The 19,252-nt window shown below is 37.9% G+C and overlaps 1 protein-coding gene across 1 annotated transcript in view; it reads left to right on the top strand.

The window, feature by feature from the left end:
• The window catches only part of MYOM1 (myomesin 1), a 156,746-nt gene that overhangs the window by 49,285 nt on the left and 88,209 nt on the right, over positions 1-19,252 (top strand). Inside the window, exons 8-11 of the mRNA XM_042780221.1 lie at positions 2,414-2,578; positions 6,136-6,297; positions 13,707-13,848; positions 17,970-18,169. Coding sequence (XP_042636155.1) covers positions 2,414-2,578; positions 6,136-6,297; positions 13,707-13,848; positions 17,970-18,169 — 669 coding nt within the window. The remainder of the gene's footprint in view (positions 1-2,413; positions 2,579-6,135; positions 6,298-13,706; positions 13,849-17,969; positions 18,170-19,252) is intronic.

Here is a 19,252-nt window from a genome sequence, read left to right on the forward strand (position 1 = left end):
GGATCGGGCAGTGTTTCGTTCTGCTGTGCATGGGGTCGCTATGAGTCGGAAACGACTCGACGGCACTTAACAACAAAAACAACAATAAATAAATGAATATATTGATTTATTAAGTTAACTTAAAATGAATAAAACTATCAAAACTGACTAAGAATTAAATAATAGATAGCTTACTAAGCTTTTAAAAAGTTCAGTGGTACTTTGTGAACTTCAAACATTTAATTTATATCAGAACTTCTTTTCCCTGGAAGCAATAAAAGTAAAATCTTTATTATTGCTCTCATAATTAGAAGCTTATGATGGTCAGACTGAGAAAGGTAAAAAAACTTTAACATCTTAGTTTCCAAGTATTAAAAGATAAATATTAGTTTTGAAAATGGTTGATGAAGATATGGATACGCAAGTTACTCCAAATAGCAAAACAATCTTGAAAAAGAACGGTGGGAGAACTGGCACTTCTCATTTTCAAAACTACTAAAAAAAAAAAAAAACACCTCACTGCCATTGAGTCAATCCTGACTCATAGCATCCCCTCTTTGCTTTTCCGAGGCAGTATCTCTACAAAAGTAGATTACCCAGTCTTCTTTCCGAGGAGTGGCTGGTGGGTTTGAACCTCCAGTCTTCTGATTAGCAGTCAAATGCCTTAGGCACTATGCCACCAGAGCTCCTACACTAAGCTATAAGAATCAAGATAGTGTGGTACTGACACAGAGAGAGACATATGTCAATGGAATAGAATTGAGGATTCAAAAATAAACCCATACATCAATGGTGACTTGATTCTTGCCAGTGTGCCAAGACCATTCAATGGGGAAAGAATAGTCTTTTCAAGAAATGGTGGCTATCCACACACCTTCCTTGTCACCTTCCTCCCTAATGCACGTTTGGAACCATTGCAGCCTCCCAATTCCATGCAAGATCTTATGAAGGTTCTTCTCTTTTTGGTCCCAGTGGAACATCATACAGAAGTGGGGCAAATGGAACATGTGCTTCAAGTAGAATTATTTCAGTATTGGTTACGGCTGGGATAGTATGCCTGGGAAGATAAAATTAAAGACAGGATAATATATTGGTTGCAAAGACAGGCTCTGGAAACAGCCTGCCAGTGTAAATGCTGGCTCTGTGGGGTGAATCCTGAACTCTGCAGTTATTTAGCCTCTTTGTGTTGCAGAAAAAATAGAGGTAATAATAGAAATTAAGATAATAATAGTATTTACCTGATAGGGTTATTGTGTGGCTTAATTCACTGTGGTTAAGGCATTGGGTTGTTAACCAAAAGCTTGATGGTTCAAATCCACCAGCCCTTCTGTGGGAGAAAGACAGAGACAGTCTGCTTCTATAAAGATTTATAGCCTTGGAAACCCTATGGGGCTCTATGAGTCAGAATTGACTCTATGGCAGTGGTTTTTGGTTTGAATGAACTAATAGATGTTAAATACTTGGAATGGTAATACACACAAATTGAACTCAATAAATGGTAGCTTGCATTTTCAAGTTAACACTCAGAGGTCATAGAAAAAGAGACAAAGTATGAGAAAATCCTATGTTTTAGAGTTGGGCAGATGTAAGTTTGAATTTCAGTTTCACACATGCTGCTTGTAAAACGCATACAGGGGTGCTTTGAGTTAGAATTGACTCAACAGCACTGAGCATGGCTTTTTATGGTTTTTCCTTTGAAATCTTGGTAATTAGCAGGATATTGCTTTTCTGAACTTCTGTATCCCCATCTGAGAGAGAAGAAAAAATAATATCTCTGTCATGACATTGCTACAAAGATTAGCTCATAATCAAATGAGAGGCATAGAATAACCTTTCAATAAAGAGTCATTACTTTTCCTTAGAGAAAAAAGAACAAAAAAACTGAAAAGTTTGTGATGCAGACATTTACTCAATACGTAAGAAATCTTTTTTAAAGTTAAAGAATTTTAAGATTTTTGTTTTATCACCTTAACATTTCTTATCATTTTACTCTGATCATTAACAAACTGAAGTAACTTACTGAAAAGCTCTATTTTTAGGTGTAATTTATGTGGTTATTTTGTCCCAAGAGTGCAAGACGAGTTTAATGGGCTCAGGATCTAAAATTAAAAAGTGCACATATTGCAGCTAACTATTTAAATCTAAGTGAACTGTGGTATAAATTTGCATTTTATTTAGGACATTCACCCTGGCTCTTTAAATTCCATCCATTATAATGATAAAAGAAAGCATTTAGCTTGTCTGACCTATGAAGCAAGCATTTCCATTCAACTGATACACGCACTACATACTTGTTATATAAGGCTTAATTCGGGCCGAGTAAATAATTTGATCAGTCTTTGTTGTGGCTATTTCTTGGTTATGCTTATTAAAATGCTTTGTGTCTCTTTGATGAGAACAGACAAATCCTAACTTTTGTTTTTGTTGTACCCAGTTGCTGTTACTCCTTACGGTTATGCATCCAAGTTTGACATCCACTTTGATGACAAGTTTGATGTGTCTTTTGGGAGAGAGGGTGAGACGATGAGTCTAGGCTGCCGTGTAGTTATCACTCCCGAAATTAAACATTTCCAGCCAGAGATCCAGTGGTACAGAAATGGTGAGTCTTTATAATAATGAATTCTCCCTTAAGCACTTATTTGAAGGTGGCTGCAGGCTAGATCCCCATGTCTGGGCTGAGCACAGGTATCCACAGTCTGCATATCTGTTAGCAGAGTTGGAATAGTCTGGAAGTTAAGAGGGGATAACATACTTTATGGTTTTAAAATCAGTTTTCACATATATATCAAAGTACTAAATGTTCGCAGTGTATTTTTGGAGATTACATTTTCTTAACACCAAGTAATATGTGGAAAGAATTGCCAAATAATGTACATTTATTTTGAAAGTTTATTTGGTGAAATATCCTTCCTCATAGACTTCTCATTTATGTGATAGGAAGTACATGAAACTTTTTTCAAAACATAACTCTATTTATTAATTAACCAGCAGAGTAAATTTAAAGCAATTCAGATCTTGGCACTTTTGTTCTCATGTATTAAAGGCTCTTTATAATTTGAAGTTTCTGGTAAGTATATTCTGCATGCAAAATATGCACAACTGCATTGATGTCACAAAAGTTTGTTGCTTTGTTTGTATTATAACTGAGGCTAGAAGAACAGAATGGAAAATTTTCCTTTTTTAGTTCCTCTACATTTCTAATAACAACTTAGATTTGGGTGAAAGTACACAGAGTAAATTGGTTTTCCATTCAACAGCTTGTACACATTTTGTTTCATGACATTGATTGCAATCCCCATGATATAACAGTCCCCTTCCTACTTCCTCCTTGTGTTTACCACTTCCCTTTGTTCTTCTTTCCTATCCATTAGTATTATTTTCTTTCAAAAGTGCCCAGAGCCATAATACTTTGATGTGAGGAAGAAACAAGATTTAATTTTCTCTTATATGTCATATTTGGATAAAAGTCTATTAAAAATCTAGATAATGCTCTAAGGCCAAAGGAGACCAAACCAAACAAGAAAACTATCAAAACAAGTTGATTAGTTGAATCATTTAAAAAAAAAAAAACACAAACCTCACTGCTGCCCAGTTGGATTCGACTCATAGCAACCCCTCCTTGGGTTTCCAAGGTACTATCTCTATGGAAGTAGACTGCCCAGTCTTCCTTCTGAAGAGTGCCTGGTGGGTTTGAACTGCTAGCCTTCTGGTTAGCAGTCAAATGCCTTAGGCACTGATCTTTAAAATAGTATTATAAATCTTAGATCCAGAAGAACTGGGTTTCTATGCTGGATTATCTCATCCAATAGAAAGACATTTAAAAAGTCCATAGTGAATAAGGAACAGCCCCAAACCACGCAGCAAAATGCTGGCAGAGCCAGACCTCAGACCCTGTTGTTCTCCTCTGTCCAGGCCTCTTTCCACGATTCTGTGCTTCCTTTTATGTCTTTGAAAATTTAGGTTCAGAAAAGAAAGAGGAAAGCTAACCTCACTGAAAAATCTGTACTTTCTCCAACTTTCTGCATCCCTCTATGTCTAGGGACTGAAAATACATATCCTGCTAGGTATATGCTTATCTGCAAACCCCAAAAGACCAGCTAGTAGAAGATATGTAGTGGAGAAAGAAGCAAATAGACCTGGAAACTCTCATTGTTTCTTTTGATTGTTCTTAAGTAAATTTTGACCAGGATTATATTTTAAAGCTCTCAAAATTTTTTAAAATTCTAAGTGTGTTTAGCTATTCTGTGTATTAGTAAGATTATCATTTAATTTTATGTTTCATTTTTTTTGTAAGATAAACTCTGGAAAAATGTAGAATAGAAAAACATAGTGATAATGTTTTGTGGTATTTCCTGTAAGGTGCTTTATGGTTGCTCAAACTCTATTTTGTTCATGGAAAAAACAAAACTAAAGCCCAGAGAGATTAAGTGACTTGTCCCAAGTTGCACAATTAGTTAATGAAAGAGATGGGACTGAACATGGGTCCCTTCCAGAGATGACTTCACAAGCATGCCAACTGTGCCAGCCCACAGGACCACTCTCAGAGGGGACCTGTGACTCTCTAACGCTCTGCTGTCACCATCCTGAAATTCTTAATAATTTCACAACTTGGCTTTCGTAAGTAATGTCGGATGGGACAATGGAGCATGCATATGAGCAAAGAAGATATATTAAGTGGCAGCGTGGACACTCATAGGCTTTGCCCTGGGCACGGTGGCCATGTTCAGATGCTCACCAAGCAGTTGGCCTGGCCTTCAGTGTGTGTCCACCTGAGCACTCTGGAGGACCATCGTGTTCTGAGGAGATGGCTGGGTCAGGACCTGAGTCCAGACTGGAATTGGCAATGGCAGCAGTAGTGATGGTGCCTCAGAGGAAAAGAAACAAAGTAGAGATACTATCTCTCTCACCCCAGCACTAACAGTAAAGTTCAACAAGACAGAAAACAACAAATGAAGAGATTGGAACCCTCATACATTGCTGGTGGGACTGTAAAATGATACAACTACTGTGGAAATTGGTATAGCAAATCCTTAAAAGTTGGAAATAGAAATACCATTTGATTCGACAGTCCCAAAGAAGTGAGAGCCAGGTCGTGAATAGATATATGCACACCCATGTTCATCACAGCACTATTCACAATAGCAGAGAGATGGAAACAACCTAAGTGCCCATCAACAGAGGAATGGATAATACATAGCACAATGGAATACTACTCAACACAAAAGAATAATGTAAAATCCTCATAATGTAGGTGAACTTGGAGGACATTATGCTGAGTGAAATAAGTCAATCACAGAAGGACAAATATTGTATTAGTCCACTGTTGTAAAAAGTCAAGGAAATATTTTCACACAGAAGGAAACTTTCTTTGTTGATTACCAGGGATGAAAGGCAAGGGCAGCGAAAAAAAAAAAAAAAAACCATCATCCCTAGAGTACTAAAATTTATGTCTTGAAATAATTTATCTGAAGGTTATCCCAATATCATCACAACCTATATAATACTCTTAACAGCTCCGGTAACAATTACATCAGCAGAAATATCCTTCTAGAAATAAAATGTTGTCAAAAATAATTTATGATCTTGCACTTGCAAAGAATGACTGATGTTGTTTTCTATTATATACATTTAAAATAAAATTGCTAAAAGTATAAATTTTGATGGTTTAAATGAATTACCAGAAAAATTACCAAGAAATATCTTATTATCAATCAAGATATTATATTAACAAAGTTTTATTGTATGTAAAATTGTGACACCAAAATTACTCTTTGCAATTTATATTACTCATATTATGTTTTATAAGTAATAAAATAATTTAGAGGAAAAATTATATATTTTAGTATCTTAAAGATACTGTGTGTTTTCTCTACTTTTTTGAGCAAGGACACTTGCAATTTCATTTTGCACTAAGTCCTGCAAATTATGTATCTGGCCTTGGCCCCCTCATTTCTGGTATAAAGTACTGGTATACTGGCACTTCTACCAATATAATATGGCCCAAGGCCCCAAAGATTTTCTGTATCAGCCAACTAGTTTTCTCAATAGACAGGATGAGAAAAAGAGAGGGAGAGAGAGAGGAATGGAGGGCAAGAAGGAAGAAGAAAGAAAGGGAGGAAAAAGTTAATTTACTTTTTTTTTTTTTTAAATTTCTAGGGGCACTTGTCTCTCCATCAAAATGGGTGCAAACACACTGGAGTGGAGAACGAGCAACACTGACATTTTCTCATCTCAACAAAGAAGATGAAGGCCTCTATTCAATTCGTGTGCGAATGGGAGATTATTACGAGCAATACAGTGCTTATGTCTTTGTTCGAGGTAAGACCTAGCAAAAAGCAGAAGATCAAGAATGTTTAAAATTTTGGAGTCAAATCAATCTACTCAAATATATTTTTGTGTTTTGTTTCAAATGAAAGAGCCATTTGAAAACTTCCAAATTTTATGGCATAAGATAACAATTTCCAGAGAAATCAGATGTCGTGTAAAAGGTGAGCCCTAGCTCTGGTAGCATAGTGCCTAAGGCACTTGACTGCTAACCAGAAGGCTGGTAGTTCAAACCCACCAGCCACTCCTTGGAAGGATGGTTGGGCAATCTACTTTCATAGCGGTACCACTTTGGAAACCCAAGGAGCAGTTGGTATGAGTCGGGTCCAACTCCACGGCACATAACAACAACAACAAAGGCACCAGCATGAAAGTGACTGATTTCCAAGCCATGTTACTGTCAATAACATCAGGACTTTGCTCATATTCAACCTACTATGAGCACAGTTCTCTATAGGTGTACAAGCAAAGATGCTAATCCTAAAGATAAGAAATGTCATCTCATATGGAAGTTACAATGAAAGAGAGATGTGTTATTTTTGGACTTACTCTTAAGTATCTATTTTGGGGAGCAGATTCATCATTTTACTCCAAAGTTCTTCTTTACAGCTTGAGCTTTGATGATGTAGAAACAAACTGGTACAATTTAATTTTTAAGAGGAACTGTAATTGTTGATTGTAGGAGTCTTTCTTTTTCCAGTGGTGCCTTGAATAGATTTTATATGGACAAGTGGAAATGTGATTTCTACATGGGACCCTAGCACATATGGAAGACCATTAACACTTCCAGACTACAAGGATAGACTTGCTAAATTAAACAGAATCATAAACTCATAAGCATTTTGACCAAAATGAAACCTTAGAGATCATTCAAAGATCTTTAACCAGGATCCACACACTCCTGAAGGGTCTGTGATTAGAAATATATTCCACTTCCATCTATTTCTTTCATATTATATATTATACACTTTATATGTATTATATATTATACATTTAATAACATTGTTTGAGAAGGGGCCGCTAGGCTTTACTGGATTGCCAAAGGAGTCTATGGCACAAAAAATGTTACAACTCTCATTTAAATCCAACTGCTGAATTTTAAGATACAGAAACTGAGGCTCAAATGATTAAGGAATTTACCAAAAACCTCACAGTTAGAAGTACAAGTGGAACGAAGATACAGGTCTCCTGATGCCTAACCCAGGATTTTAAGTAGGGTTTGCAGTTGACTCCTGGGAAGGAAGGTTTGGCAATCTACTTCCGTAGTGATACCGCCTGGAAAACCCAAGGAGGGGTCTCTATGAGTCGGGTCCTACTTGATGGACATAACAACAACAGCAACAGCAATCAAAGGGTTGGCAGTTTGAAGCCATCCGGGGGCCATGGAACAAAGTCCTGATGATCTGCCTCTGTAAAGACCACAGCCAAGAAAATCCCACGACACTCAGTTCTCCTCGGTAATAGGGTTGCCATGAGTTGGAATCAACTCAACAGCAATGGGTTCGGATTTTTTCTTCTTTTTTTGGTTTGTAGGCTAAGTTGCCAAAAGAAAACAACAACAAAAAGTTTATATCTCTCTTATGTCTGTCAGTCCAGAGGAAGAGGGTAGTCCACATGGTTCTGCTCAATTAAATCATTCACTCTTAGGCCCCATTTATGTTGCTGTACCCTGTGGTCCTGTCCTATGTCCCAATCCAGCCTACGGAATGAAGAAGAGAGGAGAGGAGAAGAACGTGGAGGAAATATGCAGAGTTGCACACATCACTTCTGCTCCCTCCAGCTATATGCACATACCACACAGAGTGGAAAGCAAGGGTGTGTAATCTCTAGTTGGGCAGCCAGGCTCTCTCTAATGCTCAGCATTCCAGTTCTAAAAGGAAATAGAGAAGAATGGATACTAGGGACAGTTAGCAATCTATATCATGCCAGTACTGATGAGTAGGAACTTATCATTGAATTCTGCGATATTCCAGCAACTGATAAAGTTGTATGAATATCTATGTTATTGTTGTTATTAGGTACCATCGAATCAGTTTGGAGTCATAGTGACCCTATATACAACAGAGTGAAACACCGCCAGTTCCTGTACCATCCTCACAATCTTGCCGTGTTTGAACCCATTGTTGTAGCCACTGTGTCAGTCCATCTTGTTGAGGGTCTTTCTTTTTATCCCACTGATCCTCTGCTTTACCAAATGTGATGTCCTTGTCCAGTGACTGGTCCCTGCTGAAGACATATCATAAGTGCATGAGATGATGTCTCACCACCATCGGCACTTTTAAGGAGTATTCTGGCTGTACTTTTTCCAGGACAGATTTTCTCATTTTTCTGGCAGTCCATGGTATATTCAACATTCTTTACCAACACCACAATTCAAATATATCATTTCTTCTCTGGTCTTCCTTATTCATTGTCAGCTTTTGCATACATATGAGGTGATTTTAAATACCATGGCCTGGATCAGGTGCACCCTTAGTATTCAAGGTGACACCTTTGCTTTTTAACACTTTAAAGAGGTTTTTGCAGCAGATTTTTCCAATGCAATATATCATTTGACTTCTTGACTGCTGCTTACATGGGTGTTGATTGTGGATCTAAGTATGAGTATCTGTAATATCTGAAAGATGCTTCAGACTTTCTCTTACACAAAAAACATTGTGGGAAAAGTTAGATATCACTGGGGGAATAGAGAAGCCAGCCTTCTGGGTCAATTGCAGTGAAAACTGACACAGTGGAACTCATCAGCAAGAAAATTTGTATAGTCAACCCACCTGCATAAATGTGCTCTGTGAGGACTGAGGTAGTCTTTGCCTTTATCCTCAGTTGTCTGCCCTGAATCAGAGAATATCTTCTGCAGAGAGGATCTGCTCTTCCAGAAAAATTTAGTTATGTCTTGGTGCTTCCTTTATGGACTTTTTCTGGGAACCCTGACATAGTCTAGTGTTTCTTTCATAACATTTTTCAGTGCCTACCCCCAGAGTTGTGGCCCTCTGTCAGGTTTAGGATAAACTTCACATTACTAACTACTGAAATGTATACTTAAGCCAGTTTTCAAATCCACAAAGTAAGGAAATAGAAATAATCTTGAAAATGCATCAGATGTCAATATGAGAGAAAGGATAAATGATAAGGATAAATTCCAGCAATTGCATCATAAATTTAACAATTTTTAGAAGAAGATTTCACTCACAAGGTTTTTTTAGTGATATTTTTAAGGTACTTGCATTAAAATTATCTTTGTTGTTGTTGTTGTTATGTGCTGTTAAAGTATAATTTATAGACCATTCACCTATGTATAAAATTCTGTGCTTTTTAGTATATTGAAGGAATTGTACAACCATCACTCACAATCCAATTTTAGAACATTTCCATCACCTCAAAGAGATTTCAACATAAGACCATAATCCACTTCTAGCCCCACCGCAGCCCTTGTTGCTATGTGTCACAGAGTTGATTCCTACGCATAGACACCCTATCGGATGAAGCAGAACTGCCCCATAGGGTTTCCTGGGCTGCAATCTTTACTGGAGCAGATCCCTGGGTCTTTCTCCTGTAGAGTCACTGATGGGTTTGAACTGCTAACATTTTGGTTAGTAGCCGAGCACTTAACTATTGAGCCACCAGGGTTCCTTACCCCAGCCCTAGGCAACCATTTATCTTGTTTTCTGCTTCTGTAGATTTGCCTTTCTGGACATCTCTGGTTCTAATACCTGGATCCAATATGTGGTTTTTCACTTCTGACTTATTCACTGAGCACAGTAATTTTGAGATTCCTGTATGTTGTAACACATCTAAGCAGTTTGTTCCTTTTTATCACTGAATTGTTTCCCAATGTATAGCTATACTTCATTTTGTCTACCCACTCACCAGCTGACAGACAGTTGAATTGCTTCCACTCTGTCTATTATGAACAATGTTGCTATGGACATTTTCATTCATATTCATGAACATATGTTTTCATTTCTCATGGATAGACACCTATGAGTGGAATTACTAGGTCATATGATAAATTTATGTTTACCTTTTTGAGATACTACTGAACTGTTTCAATGCATTTTTTTTAAAAAAACTTTGTATCTATTGAGCCATTATAATGCATTTATTTTTGGAGTTCTGATATTTTTGCTGCTTAGAAAATAGCTTCTGAACCAGAATGATCAGTGTATAAAGTGCCATATGTCTGCAGACACACATTCTAGAACTGCACACATTTGGCCAGGATTTTATTATATAGATACTATGTGTTCAATGTAAATAAATAAATTCTAATATAAATAAGCAACAAGGAAAGAGAAGAAAATTCATCAATAAGTCCACCATCTAGACATATTCAATACTATATTTTGCTATTTTTTCCTAAACTTTTATTTGTTCCTTCCTTTCCTTTTTTTCCATTCCCTTCTCTCTTTCTCTCTCTCACACACATATACACATACACATTCACACAGAGAGAAATGAAAAAGTAATAAAGGATGGGATAGAAATGTCATGAAAGAAGAATTACAAATGGCAAATAGCCAAAACCAAACCCAGTGCCATCAAGTCGATCCCACTCATAGCGACCCCATAGAACAGAGTAGAACTGCCCATAGGGTTTCCAAGGCTGTAAATCTTTATAGAAGCAGACTGCCACAGCTTTCTCCCACAGAGCAGTTGATGGGTTCAAATCACCAACCTTTACATTAGCAGCCTAGTGCTTAATAACTACATTGCCAGGGCTCCTTCAAATGGCAAATAAATAAATGACAAAGTTTTCACTACCAATCAATATAAGGAAAAGTGAAATGAGATAACATCCTTATCCATCATATTGAAAAAATTAAAAAGATTTTAAGAGTCCACTGAGTTGAAGGAATGGAGAAATAGGCACTCCGTGCCTTGCAGGTAAATGTAAATTGCTTCTAATTTTCACAAGGCATTTTGCCAGTAGGTGTTGAAAGTGCACATTTCCAACACTTCTATTTCCAGGAATTTGACTAAGTTGGACAAAAGTGAAGAAAATGTTTGTATTGTGGAAAAGTGAAAGAAATTTAGATATCCAAGTTGTTAAACAAATTATGGTAAATGTTATATATAAACAACAGAATGCTATAAAGCCAAGAAAACTAATGATGTATGCCTAGATTTACACACAAATATATAGAACAAACCCATTTTCATTTAAAAAATAATTATTTTTGAGTTCATAAATTTAAAAAATCTAAGATGGTATAGGCCAATGTGTTAGCAGTAGGTGTCTCTGAATGATAGAATTAAAGGGGATTTTAACTTATCATATTTTTGATAATCAAATATTTTACAAGCATGTACAATATTTATAAGAAAGATAAACAATAGAATTATGTATATTTTGGAAAAAGTTATTAATAGTCTATGTCAGAAGTCAAAATGTAAAAATTAGCAGGCTAATCCTCGACCCAGTTAATCAGAGCTATGAAAAGTGTGGCTATTTGGGAGTCAGGATACTGAAGGACAGACTTATAAGTGGGCTAATGTTGACTGAACGGTTGACTGTCGGCCAGACACTGTGTAGCAGCTGCTGCAAGCCAACTGCTATGACAACAAGTGCCATATCACTGTATCACTTATCCCTCACTTAGTCATGTTGCTTCACAGTGTGCTTTTGTCATTTCAAATATACTTCATCCTCTCAACTATATCGAGACTTCTTAAGAAGAGGAATGACCCTTGTTCTTTAACTTTTGCATGTAGCACCTAAAAGTGTACTAATATACAGTAGATATTTAACACCTTGAATGAATGAATGCCCGAGTGACTTGAAACATTGTCAGGCCCACCCCATGAATGGCACGTTCTAAGGAATTTCATAGAAATGTTGGTGAATTCCTCAATGCCTTCTGTCTGCCAGGCTCTGTTACGGCTTATCACTACTGTTGTACAACTACACAAAGGGTTTTCAGCTAACTAAACTGTTCTATCAATGCATGGGTTCCTTGTTGCTACATTATGGGCATTTAGCAAAAGGACATGACTAGGAGTTGCCAGCTGCCTCCCTGGCAGCCAAGCGGCTTTCTAGCAGCAGCTCTTCTGCCAGTTAGTATGTTAGTCTTGTCATCCCTACACTATTCTAGCTCTGCTCCACCTCCACATCACCATAGCAGACACCTCCCCTACCCAGTGTTCCCAAAGAAAGACGTTTTTCCCCACCAAAATGCTCCAATGTCCCTTGTGTAGCACGCAGGGATTGTGCATCAAGTTTTAGGCACAATGACCTAGTTACAGTTTCCTATAGCACTTATGCAGGAATTAAGAACCTAGAGACAATTGCCAGCAGATTCTTGGGGCCAAAAATGGAATGTTCAAAACCAATGTGACTTGAGCTCATCACAGGTCATGCAAACCTATTAAATCCAGAAGTATACACATATTTCTGCCTTGTTATCAAATGTTTTGATAACTTGTCAGAGCTACAGAAGTGCAGATCATAGAAAAGGAGAGTGTTTGTTTAGTCAACAAGAGTGTTTTCCCCTGGGTGAGCAGTTTCTGCATATCTCAGCCTCTTCTACTACCTTGTTTATGAAAGGTTTGGTCAAATGTCAGAAGAAATTGGCAAATTTGGGCCTCCCCTTGACTCTGCCTCTTATCTTAATAATTCTCACTTAAAAGATTACAAATAGAATATTTTCATTCCCCTTCCTCCTCTCCTGAAAACACCCCTGATTCACTAGTTTCCCTGTCCCTGAAGGCACACTGAGGGGACTCACTGTCTGAAGATCCCGTTTCATAAACAGTCACTGTTCTCAGTGTCTTGTTTAATCCTCGACTTTTACTAAACTCAGATAAACTAAGCTCTGATGTGGATATTGCATCAGAGTGCTTTCATAAGTATCTTCAGTTTGGGAACAAACATTTGATCAAAACAAATGTTTTCCTTTCTCTTCCAAATGGTTCCCTGTATTGGGATGGGCAAAACCCTATGGTTGATATTCTCTTGTAGGTGCATCCGGAAGGTGAAAGAAGTGGCTATTTCCTTCATGTTGTAGCCTTTCATAGTTTCCAAGTAGCAACATTGCACAATAAATGTCATAAGAATAGACTTCCTGGCACAACTTATTTTGGACCTGCATGACAGCAATCTTCAACATCTCTATATTATTTTCTTTCAGAACATTCTGGGCAGGCAAGGGCCATGAGGCAAAGGTCAAGGATCATTTTCAGAGCTCTCTCTATTTTCTAACCTAATGTTCTTCCTTCTGTAGATGGAAAGCACACATTGGGATGTTGGTAAGCAAATTACAAGAATGAATGAAGCTTGTTCTCCTGGGGCCAGAGATATAACCACTGTGGTGGTGCTGCAAGAAATGTATGCACTAAGGCCTCAGCCTGCCCAGCTGGCATAGCAAATCTGAGAGTGTTAATGGGATCCTTCTCTATCTCTCCAGATGCTGATGCGGAGATTGAAGGTGCTCCAGCTTCTCCTTTGGATGTGATGTGCTTAGATGCCAACAAAGATTATATCATCATCTCTTGGAAACAGCCAGCTGTAGATGGAGGGAGTCCTATTCTGGGATATTTTATTGATAAGTTAGTGCTTAACTTCAGTTCATGTTAGCTGTTTGATTATAGAGATGCATGCTTGATTTCTTCCATAATTTTTAGGTGATATTTTCTTTTCTGCACTCTCTGTCTGTCTTTCTATATCTCTTTCTATCTCTCTATGCACATGTATATCTTATCTATCTAAATTCAAAAGATTATCTTTGAGTTGACTACTGCCTCAAGTAATTAATTTGGCTAGAATACTATGAATTTATAACCTAATAGAAGCCACTTTGGAAATTAAATAGCTGGTATTCAGTATATTTCATATCCATACGCCTAGTACTCAGAAGGAAGATGGGGCAATCTACTTCTGTAGTGATACTGCCTTGGAAACCCAAGGAGGGGTCGCTATGAGTCGGGTCCGACTGGACGGCACATAACAACAACAACAACAACAGTATGTTAGTAACTTAAGAATATTGACTTTAGAAATTCTAACAAAATTCTATTTACACCACAGGATGGTTTTGAATTACGTAACGAAATAACAACAAAAATCAATGGTATTAAATGATGTTCTTCTACAAGTTCTTGCCACTTACATTCTCCAAAATTCAGAAGTTCTGTTTTTGAGAGTCAGTGGGTTACTATATGTGTAATGGGTTTTACACATTAATTATCCAATAAATTTAGACAATATAAAAAACAAATTTAGATTACTGACCTAAATTCATTATTCTCTGACTTAGTTTCTACTCAAATGATTGCTGTTATTCTCTTTTCATTTTTAAGTTATGAAATCTGATCATAGAAACCACTAGGGGCAGATATTTTATGCCATGATGGTAAATAAGTTTGTACCATGGTGCTTTAAATCTAATATTTATAGCAATAAGTAAATATATGCCTATTACTGAAGCCTGCGGGTTCAATATCATCCAGAAAATTATTTAGTGTTCATTTAGATATATAGATAGGATATAGATAGATAGATAGATAGACAGATAGATAGATACTAAGATTTGGTAGCATAGTGCCTAAGGCACTTGACTGCTAACCAGAAGGCTGGCGGTTCAAATGCACCAGCCCCTCCTCGAAAGGAAGATGGGGCAATCTACTTCTGTAGTGATACTGCCTCGGAAACCCAAGGAGGGGTTGCTATGAGTTGGGTCCAACTCGACGGCACACAACAACAACAACAACAAGATAGATAGGATTATATATATATATATACACACACACTAAGTTATAGTAAGTCTCAATATTTAGCACATATTTAGAGAATTATAGTATTTAACCATGCACTAAATGATTCCACATTATTTCATCATTTAGTAATGAACTGTGAACATTTAGATCAATTTTTCTCACACTAACAGTTTCTATTTTATTGAACTTTGGCAGATTTCCAAGGTCTTTGCTAACTGTTCCATGAAAAGACCAGAGAGAATCAGTACATTTTGTTTTCCTCTTACCTTACTCATGACAAAAATACCGTATCATGGCTAGTATTTATTAAGCACATACTATGTGCAGGACTTACTATCCTTACAATTAGGAAGTGAGTAGTTAACCCAAGGTCACATGCTAGAGAGGATTGAGTCAGACAGTCCTGCTTCTGGAACCCGAGCTCTAAGTACCAGCCTAGGAGATCCCACCCCTCAACCTGACTTGGACTTCTGAGAAATCCCCTTCTCCTCTCTATTCTGTAGCTTAGAACTGTCACACCTGAAGACCAGCTTCAGGCTTCTGCTGGAGTTACTGGTTCACTCTTTTCAACTGCTTAGTAGGAAACAGTGCTCCTGACCATGTTCCAGAAATGTACCATATTTTTTGCAAATAACACATGTTATACACATATTTTTTCCCAGAAAACACATGCATTGCACACATTTTTTGGCCAACCGTGCAAACCCCTCCATGTGTTCTATTTGTAAGTGCACTATGCCAACTTTTTTTCACATATTGCTGACTTCAATTGATACTAAGATGACAAAATTAAACTATGAAATAAACAGACCTAACATAACCTAATGTTTTCACTTAAGATGCTGTGATAAGGTTTTTTAATTCAACTGTGGAGCAAATGTGCTATAATTATCAACTTAAGTTAATGGAAACAAACACATAATTTTAAGTTTGTTTTCAAATTACTAGGAGACTACAAAATTGTTCCATGACTTTTGACCATAGCTTATTCCTTTATTATACAATTACGATCAAAAGCAACAGTGTTAGACTATTTTAACATACATAAGCAGAAGATAAAAGAAAATGAACAGAACAATTTGATTTACCTGTAATATGGGAGTGAATGAGGACAAAATTTACTTGTGGAAACATCACCGAGCATTCATGGTATATACATGGACATGCTATGCCAGAATGGTTTTACTTAATCTCATAATTTCCCAGTGTTCCATGTGTGGGAGTGTTATTTGCAAAAACAAAACAAAAAATATCAGTAATGCATAATCATAGTGTGCCATGCTTCAGCAGCATAAAATATGGCTGTGGATTCTGGGTGACAGATCTTAGAATCGCTTTTGGAACCTGAATGATCCCTAACTGCTATAAGCCCTGGTCTGATTTTGTCAGACATAGAGAGGCTTTTCCCAAATAGACCAAGTGAAGAAATAACTCACCTAAGTTCACACAGGTAGTAAGTAGCAGAACTCTAACTCAGATATCAACCTGTTTGTACGTATGTACTCTTTCTGCTCCACCATACTGCAGAAGTCTCTAGAGCAGTGGTCCTTCACCTTTTTCCCTGCCCTCATGAAGCTATATCTAGTGTCATTGGGTCACTATGGTAGTATTAGGACAGAAGAACAAGGGGATCCCCAGTAGAACCTCTAGAGACAGGAGTAGTTTGAAAAATCCCCCTCACCCTCTCAGCTCGTGCTCCCACACTCCAAGCATATCTTCAGAATTTCTACAGAGGAAAGCTTTAGAGACGTTAGTGGAAGACAGGAATTGAAGCTGTATCTGACGCCTTTTACATAAGATTGAGAAAATGTCTACTGTCTCCAACACAGAATGAAAGGGTGACGGTAGGGAAAAATAGAAGAAGCCCCCACACTGAGCACCGTTGCACCATCATTAGCCACCCCTTCCCCATAAGACTCATAGAATTGGGATCCAGAGTCACGTTAAGGAAGTAACATAACTAACATTACAGTGCTTTGCTCGAAGAAAAGAATAACAGCAGTATGTAATTCTAACACTGTATAATTCAATCACATGTTGAGTCCCTAAAACCCTGTGAGCAGGCCAAGAGCATGATATATAAACTTTCATCTTTAGCTCTCTGGGGGTGACCTGCTGCACCCCAGGTAGCAGCTGTCATGAAAGCATCCAAATAGAAATCAGAATTCCCAGCAGGTAGTTTTCCCCCTGGGAACTGCATCTCAATCTCATCTCTTAAACATGGCACAATGTCCTGCTTCCCCTTCCACTCTCACATGATGGAGTAACCACAAACTGAGAGACACCGTGCACTATTTCCAAACTGCAGTCCAAATAGGCATCTTTTATGGTGCAACTTTCTCAGCACTAATTCCATTTTTAACAGAAAATGCTTAAAGAAAAGAATCACTAAAGTTGGAACAAAAGACATGGGCAGTGGACATGCTTGAGGGAGTCTTCCTCTATGGCTCTCAACTGTAAAGATGGGAGCTACCTGCCTGCTGCTTTTCCCCCCAGACACCGGCTCCTCACCACCTGCTGTTAATGAGTTCTAAGAGGCACGCGTGTTTAGTAAGCACTTGCGATTTCTCTCTTCTTGTGTAAGGAGTCACGTTGCAGTTGAACAGAACTGAGTGCCTGCAGTTAAATAACTAGCAAACCACTTCTGGATAGAGAGAAGACCTGAAGCAACTGGGCAAGTTGGCAGCTTTGTACCTATTTAGCCAGACTTCATTTTATTCAGTTAGCTTTTTTGTGTTTGTTCGTTTATAATCTTTTAAATTGTGATAAATATTTAGGTACCAAAACATTTGCCATTTGTACAATCTTCACATGTACAGTTCAGTGACATTAATTATGTTCACCATGTTGTTCAAACATCACCATTAACTGTTCCCGAATTTTTCCATCACCCTTAACCAATGTCCCCTACAGATTTCCTTTAATATTTTTTTCAACACCTCTATTTCCCTTAGATGTGAGGTGGGCACAGATACCTGGTCTCAATGCAATGACATACCTGTGAAGTTTGCCCGTTTCCCAGTCACTGGATTGATAGAGGGGCGTTCCTATATATTCCGAGTTCGAGCTGTGAATAAAAATGGCATAGGTCTACCATCCCGAGTGTCTGAGCCTGTGGCTGCTCTGGATCCAGCTGAGAAAGCTAGACTCAAAAGTAAGCATTTTCATTTCTATCTTCCCTAACCTTTTTATTTTTAAACCTCATTGCAAGGTTATTCTTCCCTTTTCCACTAGAGGGAGAAGAGAGTAAGAAATCCTTTATTGATCAGACTCTCCTAGGAATAGGAGCTCTGGTAGCCTAGTGCCTAAGGCATTTGACTGCTAACTAGAAGGTTGGTGGTTCAAACCCACTGGCCACTCCTCAGAAGGAAGAAGGGGTTGTTATGAGTCGGATTGGACTCCATAGCAGTGAGTTTGGTTTTGGTTTGGTTTATCCTAGGGATAAAAAGGGAGCTCTGGTAGTGTAGTGCCTAAGGTGCTTGACTGCTAACCAGAAGGTTGGCGGTTCAACCCACCAGCTACTCCTTGGAAGGAAGGTTGGGCAATCTACTTCCCTAGTGATACTGCCTCAGAAACCCAAGGAGGGGTCGCTATGAGTTGGGTGCCACTCGACGGCACGTAACAACAACAACAAAGGAGAAAAAACAAAAAAGTATTTGGTTTTCGACTCATCCATTTTCTAAAGGACTTTCTTTTCCCTTTCTTCTGATTCTACTCATCTATTTTCTAAAGGACTTTCTTTTCTCTTCTGATTTAGAACATCTTGCCTTGTTTAACTAAATTTCAGGTATTGTGTCTGAAATGAAATAAGAAAAACCAAAAATCTGGAGAGCATTTTTGTTCATTAAATCAAAACCAACCCCACAGCCCTTCGTCAGTAGTAAAGCTTAGTGACTCTAAAGGACTGAGCAGAGCTGGGACGCAAACTAACTCATTCTTCTCCCACGGAGCGGCTGGTGGATTTGAACTGCTGAGCTTCTGGTTAGCAGCTTAATGCCTTAGCCACTTCACCACCAGAGCCCCCTTTTTGGTCAATCATTAGTGCATTGCATATATGGTTTTCTTTCTCTTTCTTGCTTTCTTTTTTTTTTAATGATTTTTATTGAAATATAATTTATGTACAGTGAAATACACAAAACTAAAGTGACATGGGTCAATGCATTTTTTTAATTTTTTTTTTGCAGTGTTCTCTCCCCTCCCCTCCCACCCCTGGCAACCAACAAAGAGAGTTTCCCTC

This window comes from Orycteropus afer, unplaced genomic scaffold (genome assembly GCF_000298275.1).
Source record: "Orycteropus afer afer isolate SDZICR_OR568_19922 unplaced genomic scaffold, OryAfe1.0 scaffold00028, whole genome shotgun sequence".
Classification (NCBI taxonomy): domain Eukaryota; kingdom Metazoa; phylum Chordata; class Mammalia; order Tubulidentata; family Orycteropodidae; genus Orycteropus; species Orycteropus afer.